The sequence below is a fragment of the Oncorhynchus masou genome, unplaced genomic scaffold (assembly GCF_036934945.1).
Source record: "Oncorhynchus masou masou isolate Uvic2021 unplaced genomic scaffold, UVic_Omas_1.1 unplaced_scaffold_666, whole genome shotgun sequence".
NCBI classification, from domain to species: Eukaryota; Metazoa; Chordata; class Actinopteri; order Salmoniformes; family Salmonidae; genus Oncorhynchus; species Oncorhynchus masou.
The window spans coordinates 249,555-268,675 of NW_027013106.1; the positions used below are offsets into that span (position 1 = coordinate 249,555).

General features: G+C 44.6%; 1 protein-coding gene across 2 annotated transcripts; it reads right to left on the bottom strand.

Annotated features, from left to right (window-relative positions):
• Window positions 1-408: 408 nt before the first annotated feature.
• LOC135536816 (gastrula zinc finger protein XlCGF17.1-like) lies at window positions 409-18,008 on the bottom strand. 2 transcript variants are annotated; one of them, XM_064963066.1, is made up of 3 exons: window positions 17,889-18,008; window positions 17,313-17,446; window positions 409-4,928 (listed from the first exon to the last, which is right to left on the bottom strand). In XM_064963066.1, the coding sequence occupies exons 2-3, from the start codon at window positions 17,413-17,415 to the stop codon at window positions 4,096-4,098; spliced, it is 936 nt and encodes a 311-aa protein (XP_064819138.1). In that variant the 5' UTR covers window positions 17,416-17,446; window positions 17,889-18,008; the 3' UTR covers window positions 409-4,095. The 2 variants fall into 2 exon arrangements, with proteins under 2 accessions (XP_064819138.1, XP_064819137.1); XM_064963065.1 differs by having other exon boundaries at window positions 17,313-17,563.
• Window positions 18,009-19,121: the final 1,113 nt, after the last annotated feature.

The following is a 19,121-nucleotide window of genomic DNA, read 5'->3' on the forward strand; positions in this document are numbered from 1 at the left end:
ATTGTTTCTGTGATCAAAAAAATAATATTTAACATTTAAATTAATTAATTTAATAGTCCTGCTGAAGTTGTATTTTAGAATTTTGATACTTTGTGCAAGGCAATTGATAAGCATTTAACAACTTTTCGGATGGAGTGTCCGGAGTGGCGCGTTACTGCAGATGGTAGTAACTGCGTTACTACAGATGGTATAATACATCTAGTATTAAAATACAATTTAATAAACACAAGTAGTTGATTCATAACCTGTTTATCAATAAACAAAAGTTGTTTAGTAATAAAATAATCCACCCAAACTAATGCTAAAAACTGATCATTACACCATTTTTATATGATATACACGGAGTGTACAAAATAGGGATGCACAATATATCGTTGAGCATATCGGAATCGCACGATAATAGCTAAACATGCCAACATCGGCCCGATTTAATGCGGATGTGAAAGTAATGTGTCAAAGTAGACATGCATACCTATATAACGTAGGTAGATGACGTAATGACGCCACAAAAAAATACAGCACGACTCAGAACAAAAGCAGAAAAATACTAAGCGCACACTTCCAACAACTAAACAAGTTCAAGTCAAGCAGTCATTTGAAAGAGTAAGAAAATTTCAGCAAGACAACTCAAAGACGAAATCCGTTAACGCCAAGATAATGGAATTCATTGCCCTTGACAATCAACCGTCCTCTGTCCTGGATGACGTTGGCTTTCGCCGAATGGTCAATCCCCAGAACGCAGTATTTTTCATATGGTGCCCTATCGGAGTTACACAGAATTGTTAAAACGCACATCTATGGGTGTCACTGCTTGGACCAGCGATGTCAGCCCCATGAGCGTACTGAGTCTGACAGCACAGTGGGTCGATGAGGATTTCGTACTGAGGAAAGCCCTATTGCCACTGCAGCAGAAATGATACCCTCTGTCATGGCATTGAAACCCCTGCTCAACAAAACTGCCCGACACAGACCGTGGGTTTAACTAACAAAAGTACTTGATGCTGTGAACAAGCGATTTGATGGCATTCTCTCTGAGTCTCTTTACTGTGAGGTCATCATACTCGATGCTCGGTACAAGGACCACTACTTCGATGCAGACAAGTAACAGGGTTTACGTGACATGTTACATAAACAGCTGGACAAGATGGAAACGGACACAGTGAAAGAGCACATGAGGAAGAGAGACTACGGACAGACAGAGCTGAAACTTCACTGCTTGACATGTATGATGAAATCCTGGTTCAGAATGAAACGACTGAACAACGAAACAGCACAGTGAGTAAGTGAAAGAAATAGGTTTTGATGATGTTTTACTGGTAATGGGGACATATGTAAATGCCAACAAAATAACTTTTTGGTCGTGTGGTGTGGTATGGTGTGTGTAACCTTTACTTAACTAGGCAAATCGGTTAAGAACAAAATGCTTATTTACAAGGACGGCCTACCCCGGACAACACTGGGCCAATTGTGCCCGGCCCTATGGGCCTCTCAATCACATCCGGATTTGATACAGCCAGGATTCAAACCAGGGACTGTAGTGACACCTCTTGCAGACCGCTGCATCCGTGTGAGTGTGTGTTAACTATTTAACTGTGCTAAAATGCTTAACAGGCCGCTAACCTTTTAAATATCGGTATCGTTCTTTTGGCAAGGAAAATATTGGATATCGTATTGGCCAAAAATGCCATGTCGGTGCATCCCTAGTACAAAATGTTTGAAACACCTTCCTAATATTGAGTTGCACCCCCCTTTGCCCCCAGAACAGCCTCAAATCGTTGGGGCATAGACTGTCCAAGGTGTTGTGTGCGTTCCAAAGGGATGCTGGTCCATATCGACTCCAATGCTTCCCACAATTGTGTCAAGTTGGCTGCGAATGGATCTACTCCGAATAGCTCGTTCCATCTCCTCCCACAAATGGACAAAGAAGTAATGTTCTTGGAACCATTCCTGGACAAACCTTGTGGCATAAGACATAATCCTGCTGAAAGAATCCATTTGCAGATGGATACACTGCTGCCATGAAGGGAGGCACCTGATTGACAATGATGTGTTCAAACATTACTCAACCATTACTCAACCTTTATCAAGGGGCCCAATGTGTGCCCTGAAAACACACCCCAGCCATCACACCACCAGCCTGTAACGCTGACACACGGCATGGATGCATGCAGTGGTGTAAAGTACTTAAATAAACATTATTTGAAGAACTACTTAAGTCGTTTTTGGGGGGTATCTGTACTTTACTATTTATATTTGACAACTTTCACTTTTATTTCACTAAATAATACTTTTTACTCCAAACATTTTCCCTGACACCCAAAAGTATTCTTTACGTTTTTTCTGATTAGCAGGACAGAAAATGGTCCAATTCACGCACTTATCAAGATATCATCCCTGGTCATCCCTACTGCCTCTGATCTGGCAGACTCACTAAACACAAATGTTTTGCTTGTAAATGGTGTGCCCCTGGTTATCCGTAATATAAAAAATAAAACACAATTGTGCCGTCTGGTTTGCTTAATTTAACTTCTTAAGGATTGTACACTTAAACAAAAAAAATCATTTTCGCCTAAAAATACATACCCAAATCTAACTGCTTGTAGATCAGCACCTGAAGCAAGGATATGCATATTCTTGATACCATTTGAAGTTTGTGGAAATGTGAAATTAACGTAGGAGAATAACACATTAGATCTGGTCAAATATAATACAAACAGAAAAAAGTGTTTTTCTTTTTCGTCTTTGAAATGCAAGAGAAAGGCCATATAGCCAGCAGCATACCACCCTGCATCCCACTGCTGGCTTGCTTCTGAAGCTAAGCAGGGTTGGTCCTGGTCAGTCCCTGGATGGGAGACCAGATGCTGCTGGAAGTGGTGTTGGAGGGCCAATAGGAGGCACTCTTTCCTCTGGTCTAAAATAACATCCCAATGCCCCAGAGCAGACACTGCCCTGTGTTGGGTGCTGTCTTTCGGATGGGACTTTAAAATGGGTGTCCTGACTCTCGGAGATCATTAAAGAGCCCATGGCACTTAGGAGTAGGGGTGTTAACCCTGGTGTCCTGGCTCAATTCCCAATCTGGCCCTCAAACCATCATGGTCACCTAATAATCCCCAGTTTACAATTGGCTCATTCATTCCCTGTAACTATTCCTCAGGTCGTTGCTGTAAATGAGAATGTGTTCTCAGTCAACTTACCTGGTAAAATAACAGGAAAATACATACTTTCAGATAGGAGTCTAGGTGTAATTTAGATTTTGGCCACCAGACAACAACAGTGTGCAGAGTTTCTGACTGATCCAGTAAAGAATTACATTACTGCACTGCATCAAGTCTGCCAGGAGTTGTGCTGAATTGGTCAATTGATACAATTAAGTACAAAACTATAGAGAACAAATGCTATGGTAATAAAACATTTAAGTTTACACACTGCCAGGAATGTCATACATGATGAACCATTACCTTATACACTAACTTACACAACTAGATGGCTGGGCAGGGTGGGTGTGGTGCCAGAGACCGCAGGGGTTCAAAATGTAGAACCCAGTTCCTACATTTGAACATAAAAATAGATTTTAGCAAATTAAACTATGCTACATTTTATCTCTGGGACCCTCAGGATGACAAATCAGAGCAAGATTACCGAATGCAAGTACATTATTGACCTTCAGAGGTGAATGTATTATACCAGTTGCCATGATAAAAGTTGTCCTCAAAAAATAGCAAGGTATTTTGTCACTGTAATAGTTACTGTTAAATTGGACACTGCAGAATATTAACAAGAATTTAAGCTTTCTGCCTATATAAAAGACATGTCTATGTCCCCGAAAAACTGTCTGTTGTATACAACATAATTCTAGTCACATTGGAGAAGTTAGCAACAACCATCCCGGTTAAGGGACACCCATCGCGTAGAGGTTAATTTAAGGAATTTTAAATTATTCACTTTTACTTTTGATACTAAGGTATATTTACAACCAAATACTTTGACTTTCAATCGAGTTACTCTTGGAAAATTAAGAGTTCTAAGGCTTCTCTCCTGTGTCTGTTCTCTGATGACCTTTTAGCTCAGCTGTTTAAAACAAATTCAACAGTCAGATCAGTGGCAAGGCTTCTCTCCTTTATGTTTACCTTGGTGTCTTTTTAAGTGGCACAATTGAGAGAAACTCTTTCCACAGTCAGAGCAGGAGTAAGGCTTCTCACCTGTGTGTGTTCTCTGGTGGACTTTTAGCTCAGTTGATGTTGTGAAGCATTTTACACAGTCAGAGCAGGAGTAAGGCTTTTCTCCTGTGTGTGTTCTCTGATGGACTTTTTGCTCAGTTGATGTTGCGAAGCATTTTACACAGTCAGAGCAGGCGTAAGGCTTCACTCCTGTATGTATACGTTCATGTGTTTTTAAGTTGCCCAATTGAGAGAACATCTTCCCACAGTCAGAGCAGGAATAAGGCTTCACTCCTGTATGTATAAATTCATGTGCTTTTAAAAACCCCTGTCGAGAGAAACTCTTTCCACAGTCAGAGCAGGAGTAAGGCTTCTCTACAGTGTGCACTCTCTGGTGAAGTTTTAGCTCAGTTGATGTTGTGTAGCATTTTACACAGTCAGAGCAGGAGTAAGGCTTCACTCCTGTATGTATATGTTCATGTCTTTTTAAGTGGCCCTGTCGAGAGAAACTCTTCCCACAGTGAGGGCAGGAGTAAGGCTTCTCTCCAGTGTGCACTCTCAGATGAACTGTCAGAGCCCTTAATGTTGTGAATCTCTTCCCACAGTCAGTACAGGAATACAGATTCTCTCCTGTGTGTATTTTTAGGTGTATTTTTAGCTTTGATAGAATTGGGAAAATCTCTTCACAATGTGGGCAGTGGTGAGACCTCTTAGCTCCATGATCTTCCTGCTGTTTCTCTCTGGATGTAGAGAATGTCTCAACCTGGTCTCCTGTGTGAACAACATCAGAAGAACCAGTCAGTTGGTGTGATATACATGTCAATCAAATTGATATTATGAAGCCCTTTTTACATCAGCAGATGTCAAAGTGCTTTATAGAAACCCAGCCTAAAATCCCCAAAGAGCAAGCAATGTCGATGTAGAAGAAGAAAACTCCCTAGAAAGCAGGAATGGAAGAAAGAAAGGTAGAGAGGAACCAGGCCCAAAGGGATGGCCAGTCCTCTGTCTGTACCAGGTGACATACAGTGAGGGGAAAAAAGTATTTGATCCCCTGCTGATTTTGTGCATTTGCCCAATGACAAAGAAATGATCAGTCTGTAATTTTAATGGTATGTTTATTTGAACAGTGAGAGACAGAATATCAACAAAAAAAATCCCGAAAAACACATGCCAAAAATGTTATAAATTGATTTTAATTTTAATGGGGGAAATAAGTATTTGACCCCCTCTCAATCAGAAAGATTTCTGGCTCCCAGGTGTCTTACATACAGGTAAGGAGCTGAGATTAGGAGCACACTCTTAAAGGGAGTGCTCTTAATCTCAGTTTCTTACCTGTATAAAAGACACCTGTACACAGAAGCAATCAATCAGATTCCAAACTCTCCACCATGGCCAAGACCAAAGAGCTCTCCAAGGATGTAGCATCTACACTTCGGTCCGCAGGTAGTATAACTTTTCAACTTTTCATTACATTTCATTATAGTACAACGGTTTGATTTGTCTAATCTTTGCAATTTCTTCTTAGCTAGCTACATAGCCGTCTTTGTATCAAAGATAATTGCGTAATTATCGTATTTCGTCGTCCTAACGTAGTCTACACTGCTATCTGCCCAGCAGCTAGCTAACGTCCACCGAATTCCAGCACTGTAGAAACTATTACACTCAACTGAACGACTTGATTAGTGTAGTGTTAGTTAGCTACATAGCTGTCTTTGCTGTCTTCGTATCCAAGATAATTGTGTAGTTTAGAGTGTGTAGACTTAGAGTGATTATCTTAATTTACCGAGGTTAGCTAGCCAGCTATTTGTCGTCCTTAACGTAGGAGATACTGCTAGCTAGCTAGCCAACAGCTAGCCAACGTCTACCGAACAGAACTTCAACAACCCGGTCAACATTCCGCTTCGCTCCACAGGTAGTATCACATTTTCATTTCACTTCATTACAGTACAACGGTTTGATTTGTTTGATCGTAGCTAGCTAGCTACATAGCCGTCTTTGTATCTAAGACAATTGTGTAGTCTAGAGCGATTTTCTAGGTTAGCTAGCCAGCTATTGTCGTTCTTTTAACGTAACGTAACGTAATCAACACTGCTAGCTAGCCAGCTAGCCCCGAATAGCAGCACTGTAGAAACTATTACACTCGACGGAACGACTTGATTAGTGTAGTGTCAACAACGCAGCCACTGCCAGCTAGCCTACAAAGTCAACAACGCAGCCACTGCCAGCTAGCCTACTCCAGCAGTACTGTATCATTTCAATCATTTTAGTCAATAAGATTCTTGCTACGTAAGCTTAACTTTCTGAACATTCGAGACGTGTAGTCCACTTGTCATTCCAATCTCCTTTGCATTAGCGTAGCCTCTTCTGTAGCCTGTCAACTATGTGTCTATCTATCCCTGTTCTCTCCTCTCTGCACAGACCATACAAACGCTCCACACCGCGTGGCCGCGGCCACCCTAATCTGGTGGTCCCAGCGCGCACGACCCACGTGGAGTTCCAGGTCTCCGGGAGCCTCTGGAACTGCCGATCTGCGGCCAACAAGGCAGAGTTCATCTCAGCCTATGCCTCCCTCCAGTCCCTCGACTTCTTGGCACTGACGGAAACATGGATCACCACAGATAACACTGCTACTCCTACTGCTCTCTCTTCGTCCACCCACGTGTTCTCGCACACCCCGAGAGCTTCTGGTCAGCGGGGTGGTGGCACCGGGATCCTCATCTCTCCCAAGTGGTCATTCTCTCTTTCTCCCCTTACCCATCTGTCTATCGCCTCCTTTGAATTCCATGCTGTAACTGTTACCAGCCCTTTCAAGCTTAACATCCTTATCATTTATCGCCCTCCAGGTTCCCTCGGAGAGTTCATCAATGAGCTTGATTCCTTGATAAGCTCCTTTCCTGAGGACGGCTCACCTCTCACAGTCCTGGGCGACTTTAACCTCCCCACGTCTACCTTTGACTCATTCCTCTCTGCCTCCTTCTTTCCACTCCTCTCCTCTTTTGACCTCACCCTCTCACCTTCCCCCCCTACTCACAAGGCAGGCAATACGCTCGACCTCATCTTTACTAGATGCTGTTCTTCCACTAACCTCATTGCAACTCCCCTCCAAGTCTCCGACCACTACCTTGTATCCTTTTCCCTCTCGCTCTCATCCAACACTTCCCACACTGCCCCTACTCGGATGGTATCGCGCCGTCCCAACCTTCACTCTCTCTCCCCCGCTACTCTCTCCTCTTCCATCCTATCATCTCTTCCCTTGCTCAAACCTTCTCCAACCTATCTCCTGATTCTGCCTCCTCAACCCTCCTCTCTTCCCTTTCTGCATCCTTTGACTCTCTATGTCCCCTATCCTCCAGGCCAGCTCGGTCCTCCCCTCCCGCTCCGTGGCTCGACGACTCATTGCGAGCTCACAGAACAGGGCTCCGGGCAGCCGAGCGGAAATGGAGGAAAACTCGCCTCCCTGCGGACCTGGCATCCTTTCACTCCCTCCTCTCTACATTTTCCTCCTCTGTCTCTGCTGCTAAAGCCACTTTCTACCACTCTAAATTCCAAGCATCTGCCTCTAACCCTAGGAAGCTCTTTGCCACCTTCTCCTCCCTCCTGAATCCTCCTCCCCTCCCCCCCTCCCTCTCTGCAGATGACTTCGTCAACCATTTTGAAAAGAAGGTCGACGACATCCGATCCTCGTTTGCTAAGTCAAACGACACCGCTGGTTCTGCTCACACTGCCCTACCCTGTGCTCTGACCTCTTTCTCCCTCTCTCTCCAGATGAAATCTCGCTTCTTGTGACGGCCGGCCGCCCAACAACCTGCCCGCTTGACCCTATCCCCTCCTCTCTTCTCCAGACCATTTCCGGAGACCTTCTCCCTTACCTCACCTCGCTCATCAACTCATCCCTGACCGCTGGCTACGTCCCTGCCGTCTTCAAGAGAGCGAGAGTTGCACCCCTTCTGAAAAAACCTACACTCGATCCCTCCGATGTCAACAACTACAGACCAGTATCCCTTCTTTCTTTTCTCTCCAAAACTCTTGAACGTGCCGTCCTTGGCCAGCTCTCCCGCGATCTCTCTCAGAATGACCTTCTTGATCCAAATCAGTCAGGTTTCAAGACTAGTCATTCAACGGAGACTGCTCTTCTCTGTATCACGGAGGCGCTCCGCACTGCTAAAGCTAACTCTCTCTCCTCTGCTCTCATCCTTCTAGACCTATCGGCTGTCACGAACCGACTCAAAGCCCGTAACAAAGGGAGACAACGTGGAGATAAGGAGTAGCAATATATATATATTTATTAAATAAGTAACTAAGTATAATATACAATGGTGTGTGTAATCAGTAATCAGCAGTGTAAGTGAGTGTTTTGCATGCATGAATGTGATAATGCAGGTTGTTGAAAGGTGCCAAAGCAAATAAACAAAAGACCACCAAGAACCACAACACAATCTACAATGGTGTCTGCATGGAGAGAGTCTCCTCCATGAATGTAGAGGAGGTCTATTTATCCTGGGACACACCTGGCCCAGGTGTTTCCCATGTAGCTGACGACCCTCCCCAACTCCGCCCACCGGCATCCTAATAAGGAAACAAGAACAAACAGAATACAGCAGACGGAGTGGGAGGGTCGTCACATTCCCCCCCATAAAACCGGGGACCAACAAGGACCCCGGAAGAAAATACCAGCCTCTAAGTTCCAAATTGACACAGCTTCTGCACCACAAATTGATGAGGGTCTATGTGTTCACCCTAGCCAACCTCCTCCACAGACCTCAGCAACCTTCACACAGGAAGCAACATTTAAGAGGAAAGAAGAAAACAAGACCAGGCAGGAGCAGACAGGATAGAGAGAACATGACAATACGTAACAATGGTCAGTCACGTAAACATTTAGGAACAGGACCTATATGGACCTTGAAACGTTCAAACAAGGCTTGAATACGGGACAGATGTTCTTCCCAAGTATCTGCATATATCACTACATCGTCCAAATAAACAGCGCACCCGGTCAGACCGGCGACAACCCTGTTCATAAGTCGCTGAAAAGTGGCAGGTGCATTGCGCAAACCGAAACTCATAACCGAATACGAGTACAGACCAAAGGGTGTAATAAAGGCAGAGATTTCACGTGCCCTACTCGTCAGTGGCACCTGCCAATAGCCTTTTAACAGGTCAAATTTGCTCACAAACTTAGCTGCACCGACTTGATCAACACAGTCCTCCATTCGAGGAAGAGGAAATGAATCTAGCTTTGTGACACTATTTACCTTACGGTAGTCCGTACAAAATCGGTTTGTTCCATCCGGTTTACTGACCAAGATACAGGGAGAAGCCCAACTGGAGAAAGAAGGCTCTGCTATCTTACTCTCCAGCATGTACTTGACCTCAGCATCCAGACAACGTAGTTTCTCTGAAGAAACTCTATAGAACCGCTGACGAATGGGGTCAGCACCTCCAATGTCAATATCATGTTCTATTAAGTTTGTACGTGTAGGTGTATCAGAAAACAAACCTGGAAAGCTCTGAATCAGACCAACCATCTCTTCACGCCCATCATCAGGTAGGTGAGTGAGAAGACTGTCTAAAATATCCAGTGTTTCTGAATTTTTTAATCTACCCTGCAATATACAATCGTCAGGACCAGGAACATCTTCCTCCTCATGCCCAGATCTAGCATGACAAGAACCCAAGGAAACAACTGTATCAGCCAAAAGAACAGGTTTACCGTGCTCTGTAGAATCCCACTGTTCAGTCTCAGAGGAACGTGCATAATAGGGTTTTAACAGATTTACATGGCACAGCTGGTGTGCTTTCCTCCGTTCTGGAGTGGCAACTAGATAATTTTGCTCAGTGTACTGGCGCACCACTGTATATGGACCTTGAAACTTAGCTTGTAAAGGAGAACCAACAATTGGCAGCAGAGCAAGAACCTGGTCACCTGGACTAAAGTGACGAGGCTCAGTTCGGCGATCAAATATGCCCTTCATCCTCTCCTGTGCAGATGATAACTTCTCTTTAGCCATTTCACCAGCGGCGTACAGCCGTCGCCGGAAATCACACACATACGATAATAGGGACTGAGGAGGCTCGGGAGACTTCCAGTCATCCTGGAGAACGGATAAAAGTCCACGCACCCTATGTCCAAACACAAGGTCATTTGGACTGAAACCTGTGCTCTCCTGTGAAACTTCCCTAGCAGCTAACAGTAACCAAGGCAACCCCTCCTCCCAATCCTTATCCATCTCAGTACAATAAGCTCTCAACAAAGACTTAAGAGTTTGATGGAAACGTTCCAGTGCTCCTTGACTTTGCGCGTGATAGGTGCTAGACAAATTGTGTTTAATATGGAGCTGTTGAAGAACCTGACTAAACAGATTAGAGGTGAAATTAGAGCCTTGATCACTCTGAATGACCTTAGGGATTCCAAACAATGAGAGAAACTGAGTTAAAGCTTTTAACACAGATTTAGTCGTGATAGATCGAAGAGGATAGGCAGCAGGAAACCTAGTGGTCTGACACATCACAGTGAACAGGTAACTGCTACCCTTTTAGAACGAGGCAGAGGACCCACACAGTCAATAATCAGATACTCAAAAGGTTGGCTAAGTACAGGAATAGGAAACAATGGAACTGGTTTAATAGCTTGATTAGGCTTACCAGTTAATTGACAGGTGTGACAAGTTTTGATAAAATCAGAAACATCCCTCTTTAATCTAGGCCAAAAGAAATGTCTTAATATGCGATTGTAGGTTTTCCTCACCCCCATATGTCCAGCAACGTCGCTGTGAGAAGTTTCCAACACCAACTCACGAAGCTTAACTGGTACAACAACCTGACTAATTGCCTCCCCTAGAAAACAACTATCATGAGACACCCACTTTCTCATCAGGACATCCTCTTGGAGAAAATAGCCATAGGCGACATCTCCCAACTGTTCCACAGGCACAATTTGGTCACGCAACTCTTCTAACGTGGGGTCATTCCGTTGTGCATTGATTAGATCTGAGCGGGTTACAGATAACGGGATAACAGGGAAAACAGTGACATACTTTGTATTATTATCATTAGTCGGAGCAGTGACCAGTTCGCCACGACCCATAGAACGTGTCACTGCACACGCAGAGAACACCTCTGGGAAACTCTGTACACTCTCATCAGGAATCCCAACAAATGACGGCTTAGTGGAAACCACTAGAGATGGAAACACGACAGGCCATACACGCTCACCAGCCAAGTTATTCCCAAGGATAACGTCGATACCCTCAATAGGCAACGAAGGACGCACCCCCATAACAACTTCACCCTTCACCAGCCCACAATCCAACATCAGTTTATGCAATGGAACTGACAGAGTGTTCAAACCTATTCCCCTAATTAGAACACTATTCCCTGAATCAGTCTCAGCAGAAAAGGGTAACACAGACTCCAACACAAATGATTCAGAGGCTCCTGTGTCTCTCAGGATCTTCACTGCCACTAGGTCTTTACTTCCTAACATAGACACAAAACCTTCCGTAATGAAAGGTAAATAGTCTGGATCAATATGGACTTTCACATTCTCTTGGGCCTGAGGAAATGAGTCATGGGTGAACTGATGTGGAACAGGTGCAGCTAACGCGGTAGGCTTAGATTTAGCGTAAGCACCCTTTGCCTTGAGAAGTGGACATTCGTTTTCCAATGACCTGAACCTTGACAGTAGTGACAGTCCTGCCCAAAGTCAGCTTTACCATGGGAGTCAGGCTCAACCCGAGTTGGATAGAACTCTGCCCGTGAACCAAAGTATCTCGGTGAGCGAAGCCCAAATCTATCCGAACGCCCCCACTCTTTCCGAATACGGGGCTCTGCAAAGACACTTTTGTGAGTCAACACATACTCGTCCGCCAAAACCGCAGCTTCAGCAACATTCTTTACTTTCTGTTCGTTAATATACGTGGCAATACGATCAGGAATTGTGTCTTTAAATTGCTCTAACATAATCAGATCACACAGCCCTTGGAAAGTCACAACTGCAGAGGCGGAACACCAGCGGTTAAACTGTAAAGATAATTGTCGCGCAAACTCAACATGAGTCTGCTTATCATCCCTTTTTAAAGTCCTAAATCGTTGGCGGTAAGCCTCAGGGACCAATTCATAAATCTGTAACACAGCTGTTTTAACTTTATCATAACTGGCACTGTCATGTACACTAAGAGCTGAATATGCTTCCTGCGCCTTACCAGTCAGCACACACTGCAACATTAAAGTGCGGTCAGAATCAGGCCAACTCCTAGCGTCAGCAACCCGCTCAAACAACGAAAAGAATGTCTCGGGGTCCCTTTCATTAAACTGAGGCAATAACCGTAAGTTCCCAACAATATCAAATGTCTCTGGGGCACGACCAAAAACGGAACTACCCCTAGGTAAATCTGGGTCACCTTCCCAAAACAAACTCTCCCCTGAGATCTTTCCTTCCCTAACCAACTCTATACGTTCTTGTTGCAACTTGAGCTTTGCACGCTCCATATCTTGTTTAAATGCCAATTCCTTTTCATATTTTATACGATCATGCTCTAGCTTCTCACGATCATGCTGCCGATCATGCTCTCTCTTCTCACGATCATGCTCCAGCTGTAACAGAAGCAGTTCTTTCTGCTGTTCAAAAAGAAGGCTACTAGGACTAACCGATGGAATGGCCATTGTAACATTACTGGGAGACGACCAATCCTCAGCAGAGGCTGGCCCAGTGGTAACTTCAAGAATACCACTCTCCATCAGATTGGCCTTCAATATCAACCTAATAGAATTTTTTAGACGTTTATCACTAATCTCAACCTTGTAGTGTTCCGCGACCTTCAACAGCTGGTCTTTAGTACCTAAATCTAACAATCCCTCCGATGGAGAGCGAATGAACTCATCTACATAAGACGCCATGACGCTCTTCCCTTCTGCTGAGCAAACCAGACTACAACCCGAGAATTGACAATCACCCTGAGCACCACAGAAGAGAGATGAGATATGGAGCTTCCCCAAAACCTACAATAACTCAACCCTAGTCTTCGTGCAGATTTGCGGTGGGAATTTACGCACTGTAGCCCGCTGACAAGGAAAAACTCCCCAGCATGCTGGTAAATTCCACCAAGCCACGGATGTGCCCCCGAGACAACTGCTCAGTCCACAGACACCACACAAAAATAACAAACATTAACCATGCCCAACATATTCCAAAAAATGAAACACGTCGCTAAACCTATCAGGGAAAAAGGCTATAGCTCCAGGTAGCAAGTTCCACTACCCTACCCAAATCTCCCACTGAGGTACACAGCCGATTACTCACCTCAGACTGACGTCCCAACAGAAAGTAGAACAAGAGTTCAGGCTAAGCAGGGCCTGGAAACTAACCATTATACTCTCTCCAACACAGCACGCAAACAAAATAACAAAGGCAACCAATACTGGGCCTATCACACGCAAACAAAATATGCAAACCAAACACGTACCTCCACGGCCTCCCAAACCAATAGTTCAAAAGATCCCGGACGAGCCCCCACTTGTCACGAACCGACTCAAAGCCCGTAACAAAAGGGAGACAACGTGGAGATAAGGAGTAGCAATATATATATATTTATTAAATAAGTAACTAAGTATAATATACAATGGTGTGTGTAATCAGTAATCAGCAGTGTAAGTGAGTGTTTTGCATGCATGAATGTGATAATGCAGGTTGTTGAAAGGTGCCAAAGCAAATAAACAAAAGACCACCAAGAACCACAACACAATCTACAATGGTGTCTGCATGGAGAGAGTCTCCTCCATGAATGTAGAGGAGGTCTATTTATCCTGGGACACACCTGGCCCAGGTGTTTCCCATGTAGCTGACGACCCTCCCCAACTCCGCCCACCGGCATCCTAATAAGGAAACAAGAACAAACAGAATACAGCAGACGGAGTGGGAGGGTCGTCACACGGCTGCCTTCGATACTGTGAACCATCAGATCCTCCTCTCCACCCTCTCCGAGTTGGGCATCTCCGGCGCGGCCCACGCTTGGATTGCGTCCTACCTGACAGGTCGCTCCTACCAGGTGGCGTGGCGAGAATCTGTCTCCTCGCCACGCGCTCTCACCACTGGTGTCCCCCAGGGCTCTGTTCTAGGACCTCTCCTATTCTCGCTATACACCAAGTCACTTGGCTCTGTCATAACCTCACATGGTCTCTCCTATCATTGCTATGCAGACGACACACAATTAATCTTCTCCTTTCCCCCTTCTGATGACCAGGTGGCGAATCGCATCTCTGCATGTCTGGCAGACATATCATTGTGGATGACGGATCACCACCTCAAGCTGAACCTCAGCAAGACGGAGCTGCTCTTCCTCCCGGGGAAGGACTGCCCGTTCCATGATCTCGCCATCACGGTTGACAACTCCATTGTGTCCTCCTCCCAGAGCGCTAAGAACCTTGGCGTGATCCTTGACAACACCCTGTCGTTCTCAACTAACATCAAGGTGGTGGCCCGTTCCTGTAGGTTCATGCTCTACAACATCCGCAGAGTACGACCCTGCCTCACACAGGAAGCGGCGCAGGTCCTAATCCAGGCACTTGTCATCTCCCGTCTGGATTACTGCAACTCGCTGTTGGCTGGGCTCCCTGCCTGTGCCATTAAACCCCTACAACTCATCCAGAACGCCGCAGCCCGTCTGGTGTTCAACCTTCCCAAGTTCTCTCACGTCACCCCGCTCCTCCGCTCTCTCCACTGGCTTCCAGTTGAAGCTCGCATCCGCTACAAGACCATGGTGCTTGCCTACGGAGCTGTGAGGGGAACGGCACCGCAGTACCTCCAGGCTCTGATCAGGCCCTACACCCAAACAAGGGCACTGCGTTCATCCACCTCTGGCCTGCTCGCCTCCCTACCACTGAGGAAGTACAGTTCCCGCTCAGCCCAGTCAAAACTGTTCGCTGCTCTCTGGCCCCCCAATGGTGGAACAACCTCCCTCACGACGCCAGGACAGCGGAGTCAATCACCACCTTCCGGAGACACCTGAAACCCCACCTCTTTAAGGAATACCTAGGATAGGATAAAGTTATCCTTCTCACCCCCCCCCCCCCTTAAATGATTTAGATGCACTATTGTAAAGTGGCTGTTCCACTGGATGTCATTAGGTGAATTCACCAATTTGTAAGTCGCTCTGGATAAGAGCGTCTGCCAAATGACTTAAATGTAAATGTAAATGTGGACAAGATTGTAGATCTACACAAGGCTGGAATGGGCAACAAGACCATCGCCAAGCAGCTTGGTGAGAAGGTGACAACAGTTGGTGCGATTATTTGCAAATGGAAGAAACACAAAAGAACTGTCAAACTCCCTCGGCCTGGGGCTCCATGCAAGATCTCACCTTGTGGAGTTGCAACAATCATGAGAACGGTGAGGAATCAGCCCAGAACTACACAGGAGGATCTTGTCAATGATCTCAAGGCAGCTGGGACCATAGTCACCAAGAAAACAATTGGTAACACACTATGCCATGAAGGACTGAAATCCTGCAGCGCCTGCAAGGTCCCCCTGCTCAAGAAAGCACATATACATGCCTGTCTGAAGTTTGCCAATGAACATCTGAATGATTAAGAGGACAACTGGGGGAAAGTGTTGTGGTCAGATGAGACCAAAATGGAGCTCTTTGGCATCAACTCAACTTGCCGTGTTTGGAAGAGGAGGAATGCTGCCTATGACCCCACTAACACCATCCCCAACGTCAAACATGGAGGTGGAAACATTATGCTTTGGGGGTGTTTTTCAGCTAAGGGGACAGGACAACTTCACCACATCAAGGGACGATGGACGGGGCCTTGTACCGTCAAATCTTGGGTGAGAACCTCCTTCCCTCAGCCAGGGCATTGAAAATGGGTCATGGATGGGTATTCCAGCATGGCAATGACCCAAAACACACGGCCAAGGCAACAAGGGAGTGGCTCAAGAAGAAGCACATTAAGGCCCTGGAGCGGCCTAGCCAGTCTCCAGACCTTAATCCCATAGAACATCTGTGGAGGGAGATGAAGGTTTGAGTTCCCAAACGTCAGCCTCGAAACCTTAATGACTTGGAGAAGATCTGCAAAGAGGAGTGAGACAAAATCCCTCCTGAGATGTGTGCAAACCTGGTGGCCAACTATAAGAAACGTCTGACCTCTGATTGCAATAACAAGGGTTTTGCCACCAAGTACTAAGTCATGTTTTGCAGAGGGGGTCAAATACTTATTTCCCTCATTAAAATGCAAATCAATTTATAACATTTTTGACGTGCGTTTTTGTCTGGATTTTTTTGTTGTTATTCTGTCTCTCACTGTTCAAATAAAACTACCATTAAAATTACAGACTGACCACTAACAAAGAAATGATCAAACGTACAAAATCAGCAGGGGATCAAATACTTTTTCCCTCACTGTATGTATTCATATCAGTAGGCTGGTAGTGTATGTATTCATATCAGTAGGCTGGTAGTGTATGTATTCATATCAGTAGGCTGGTAGTGTATGTATTCACATCAGTAGGCTGGTAGTGTATGTATTCATATCAGTAGGCTGTACAACACAGGGGAATAAAACTATTCTAAAAGTGGATAAGAGATGAAAGCTAAAAAGGGGCGTGTCATCCTCCACTCACTATCACAAAGGTTAGAAACTACACAGACTCATTTCATATCATCCTCCTCTCACTATCACAAGGGTTAGTAACTACACAGACTCATTTCATATCATCCTCCACTCACTATCACAAGGGTTAGTAACTACACAGACTCATTTCATATCATCCTCCTCTCACTATCACAAGGGTTAGTAACTACAGACTCATTTCATATCATCCTCCACTCACTATCACAAGGGTTAGTAACTACACAGACTCATTTCATATCATCCTCCACTCACTATCACAAGGGTTAGAAACTACACAGACTCATTTCATATCATCCTCCACTCACTATCACAAGGGTTAGTAACTACACAGACTCATTTCATATCATCCTCCACTCACTATCACCAGGGTTAGAATCTACACAAACTCATTTCATAGAACTTTAAAACACAGGCAGTTTGTCTACTTCACTTCTTTAGTCTACACTCTAGATAGACCTTTTCATACACAGTGGGAAGTTGGAATGAATAACCCAAACCTAAAAGTCAGATAGAACCTGCTCTTACCATGAGTAACAGATGTCCCAATCTTCTCCTCCTCTTCTTCATCTTTAATGTTGACATTCAGCTCCAGTGTTGGACTGCAGTCTTCCAGCTTCACTGTTGCCATCTCTGGATCCTGCAGAGCAAACTGGGCTCCACTGTCACAATCAGGACCCAGTGACTGTAGGTTTGGACTCATTACATTAAGCTTTAAAATAGTAGTGCAACCGTGAAATGGTCTCTCTCTGCTGCATCCACTCTGCCTGGACTGAAGTCTGTTGACGCAAACCGAGTGGCGCCGCCATTTTACCAGCACGTGAATTTTACACAAAACTAATAAATTGTAAAACGAATTCAGACATCTCAAGTAAATATATTATTTGTGAAATGACATTAGGAAAACGATGTACATCCACTCAGACAAACACCAAAGGCTCTAACTATGTAACTTGTAAAAATGTTAATATTATCACGTTCTTCACTCGGCTTGACACAAAAATAACACTTTACCCAACGTGATAATACCTTAACGGATGTATTACCTAAAATGGTACGACATGTTCTTTCAATATTAGAATGTTTAAACGTGCTATTACATACCTGTAGTAATAAATAAAAAAGGATAAGAATGTTATCTTCTTGACTGCACCGTTCTGGCGCTTTCTTTACACTGAATAATGGTGCGCTTCTGTCCGGAACTTCCTGTTCCCCCACTAACATCGTCCGTGCATTCCGGGATCCTTGGGATGACCCAACGCCATCACATGAGAAGGGGTCGCTGCCTCCTCCGTGACAACCACTACATAGAGTTGATTGTGGCCTGTAGAATGTTGTCCCATCCCAGCTAGCACAGTGGATCTGTGCGGATTCCGGCTGAGAGTCAGACTCGTCCCAAGTCATGTGGCCCGAGTCTGGGCCGCCGTTGGCAGTATTACCGAGTTATTGGGCCCAGACCGACTGGGGTCTCAGACCGACTGGGGCTACTCTCTGGCAGATGATTACACGGGATGCTTTATGTAATTAACATTTCATTATTTATTTATTTGTCCATATTTTATCATTGCTTCTGTGATCAAAAAATACTATTTAACATTTAAATTAAATAATTTAATAGTCCTGTTTAAGTTGTATTTTAGTATTTTGCAAGGCAGTTGATAAGTATTAAACACTTTTCGGATGGACTGTCCCGAGTGGCGCGTTACTGCAGATGGTATAATACATCTAGTATTAAAATACAATTTAATAAACACAAGTAGTTGATTCACAGCTTGTTTATCAATAAACAAAAGTTGTTCAGTAATAAAATAATACACCCAAACTAATGCTAAAAACTGTTCATTACACCATCTTTATATGATATACACGGAGTGTACCAAATATGGATGCGCAATATATCGTTGAGCATATCGTAATCGGACGATAATAGCTAAAAATGCCAACATCGGCCCGATATAATGCGGATGTGAAAAACCGATGTCAAAGTAGACATGCATACCTATATAACGTAGGTAGATGACGTAATGACGCCACAAAAAATACAGCACGACTCAGAACAAAATCAGAAAAAAACTAAGCGCACACTTCCAACAACTAAACAAGTTCAAGTCAAGCAGTCATTTAAAAGAGAAAGAAATTTTCAGCGAGACAACTCAAAGGCGAAATCCGTTAACGCCAAGATAATGGAATTCATTGCCCTTGACAACCAACCGTCCTCTGTCGTGGATGACGTTCGCTTTCGCCGACTGGTCAATCCCCAGTACACACTATTTTTCATATGGTGACCTACCGGAGTTACACAGAATTGTTAAAACGCACACCTATGGGTGTCACTGC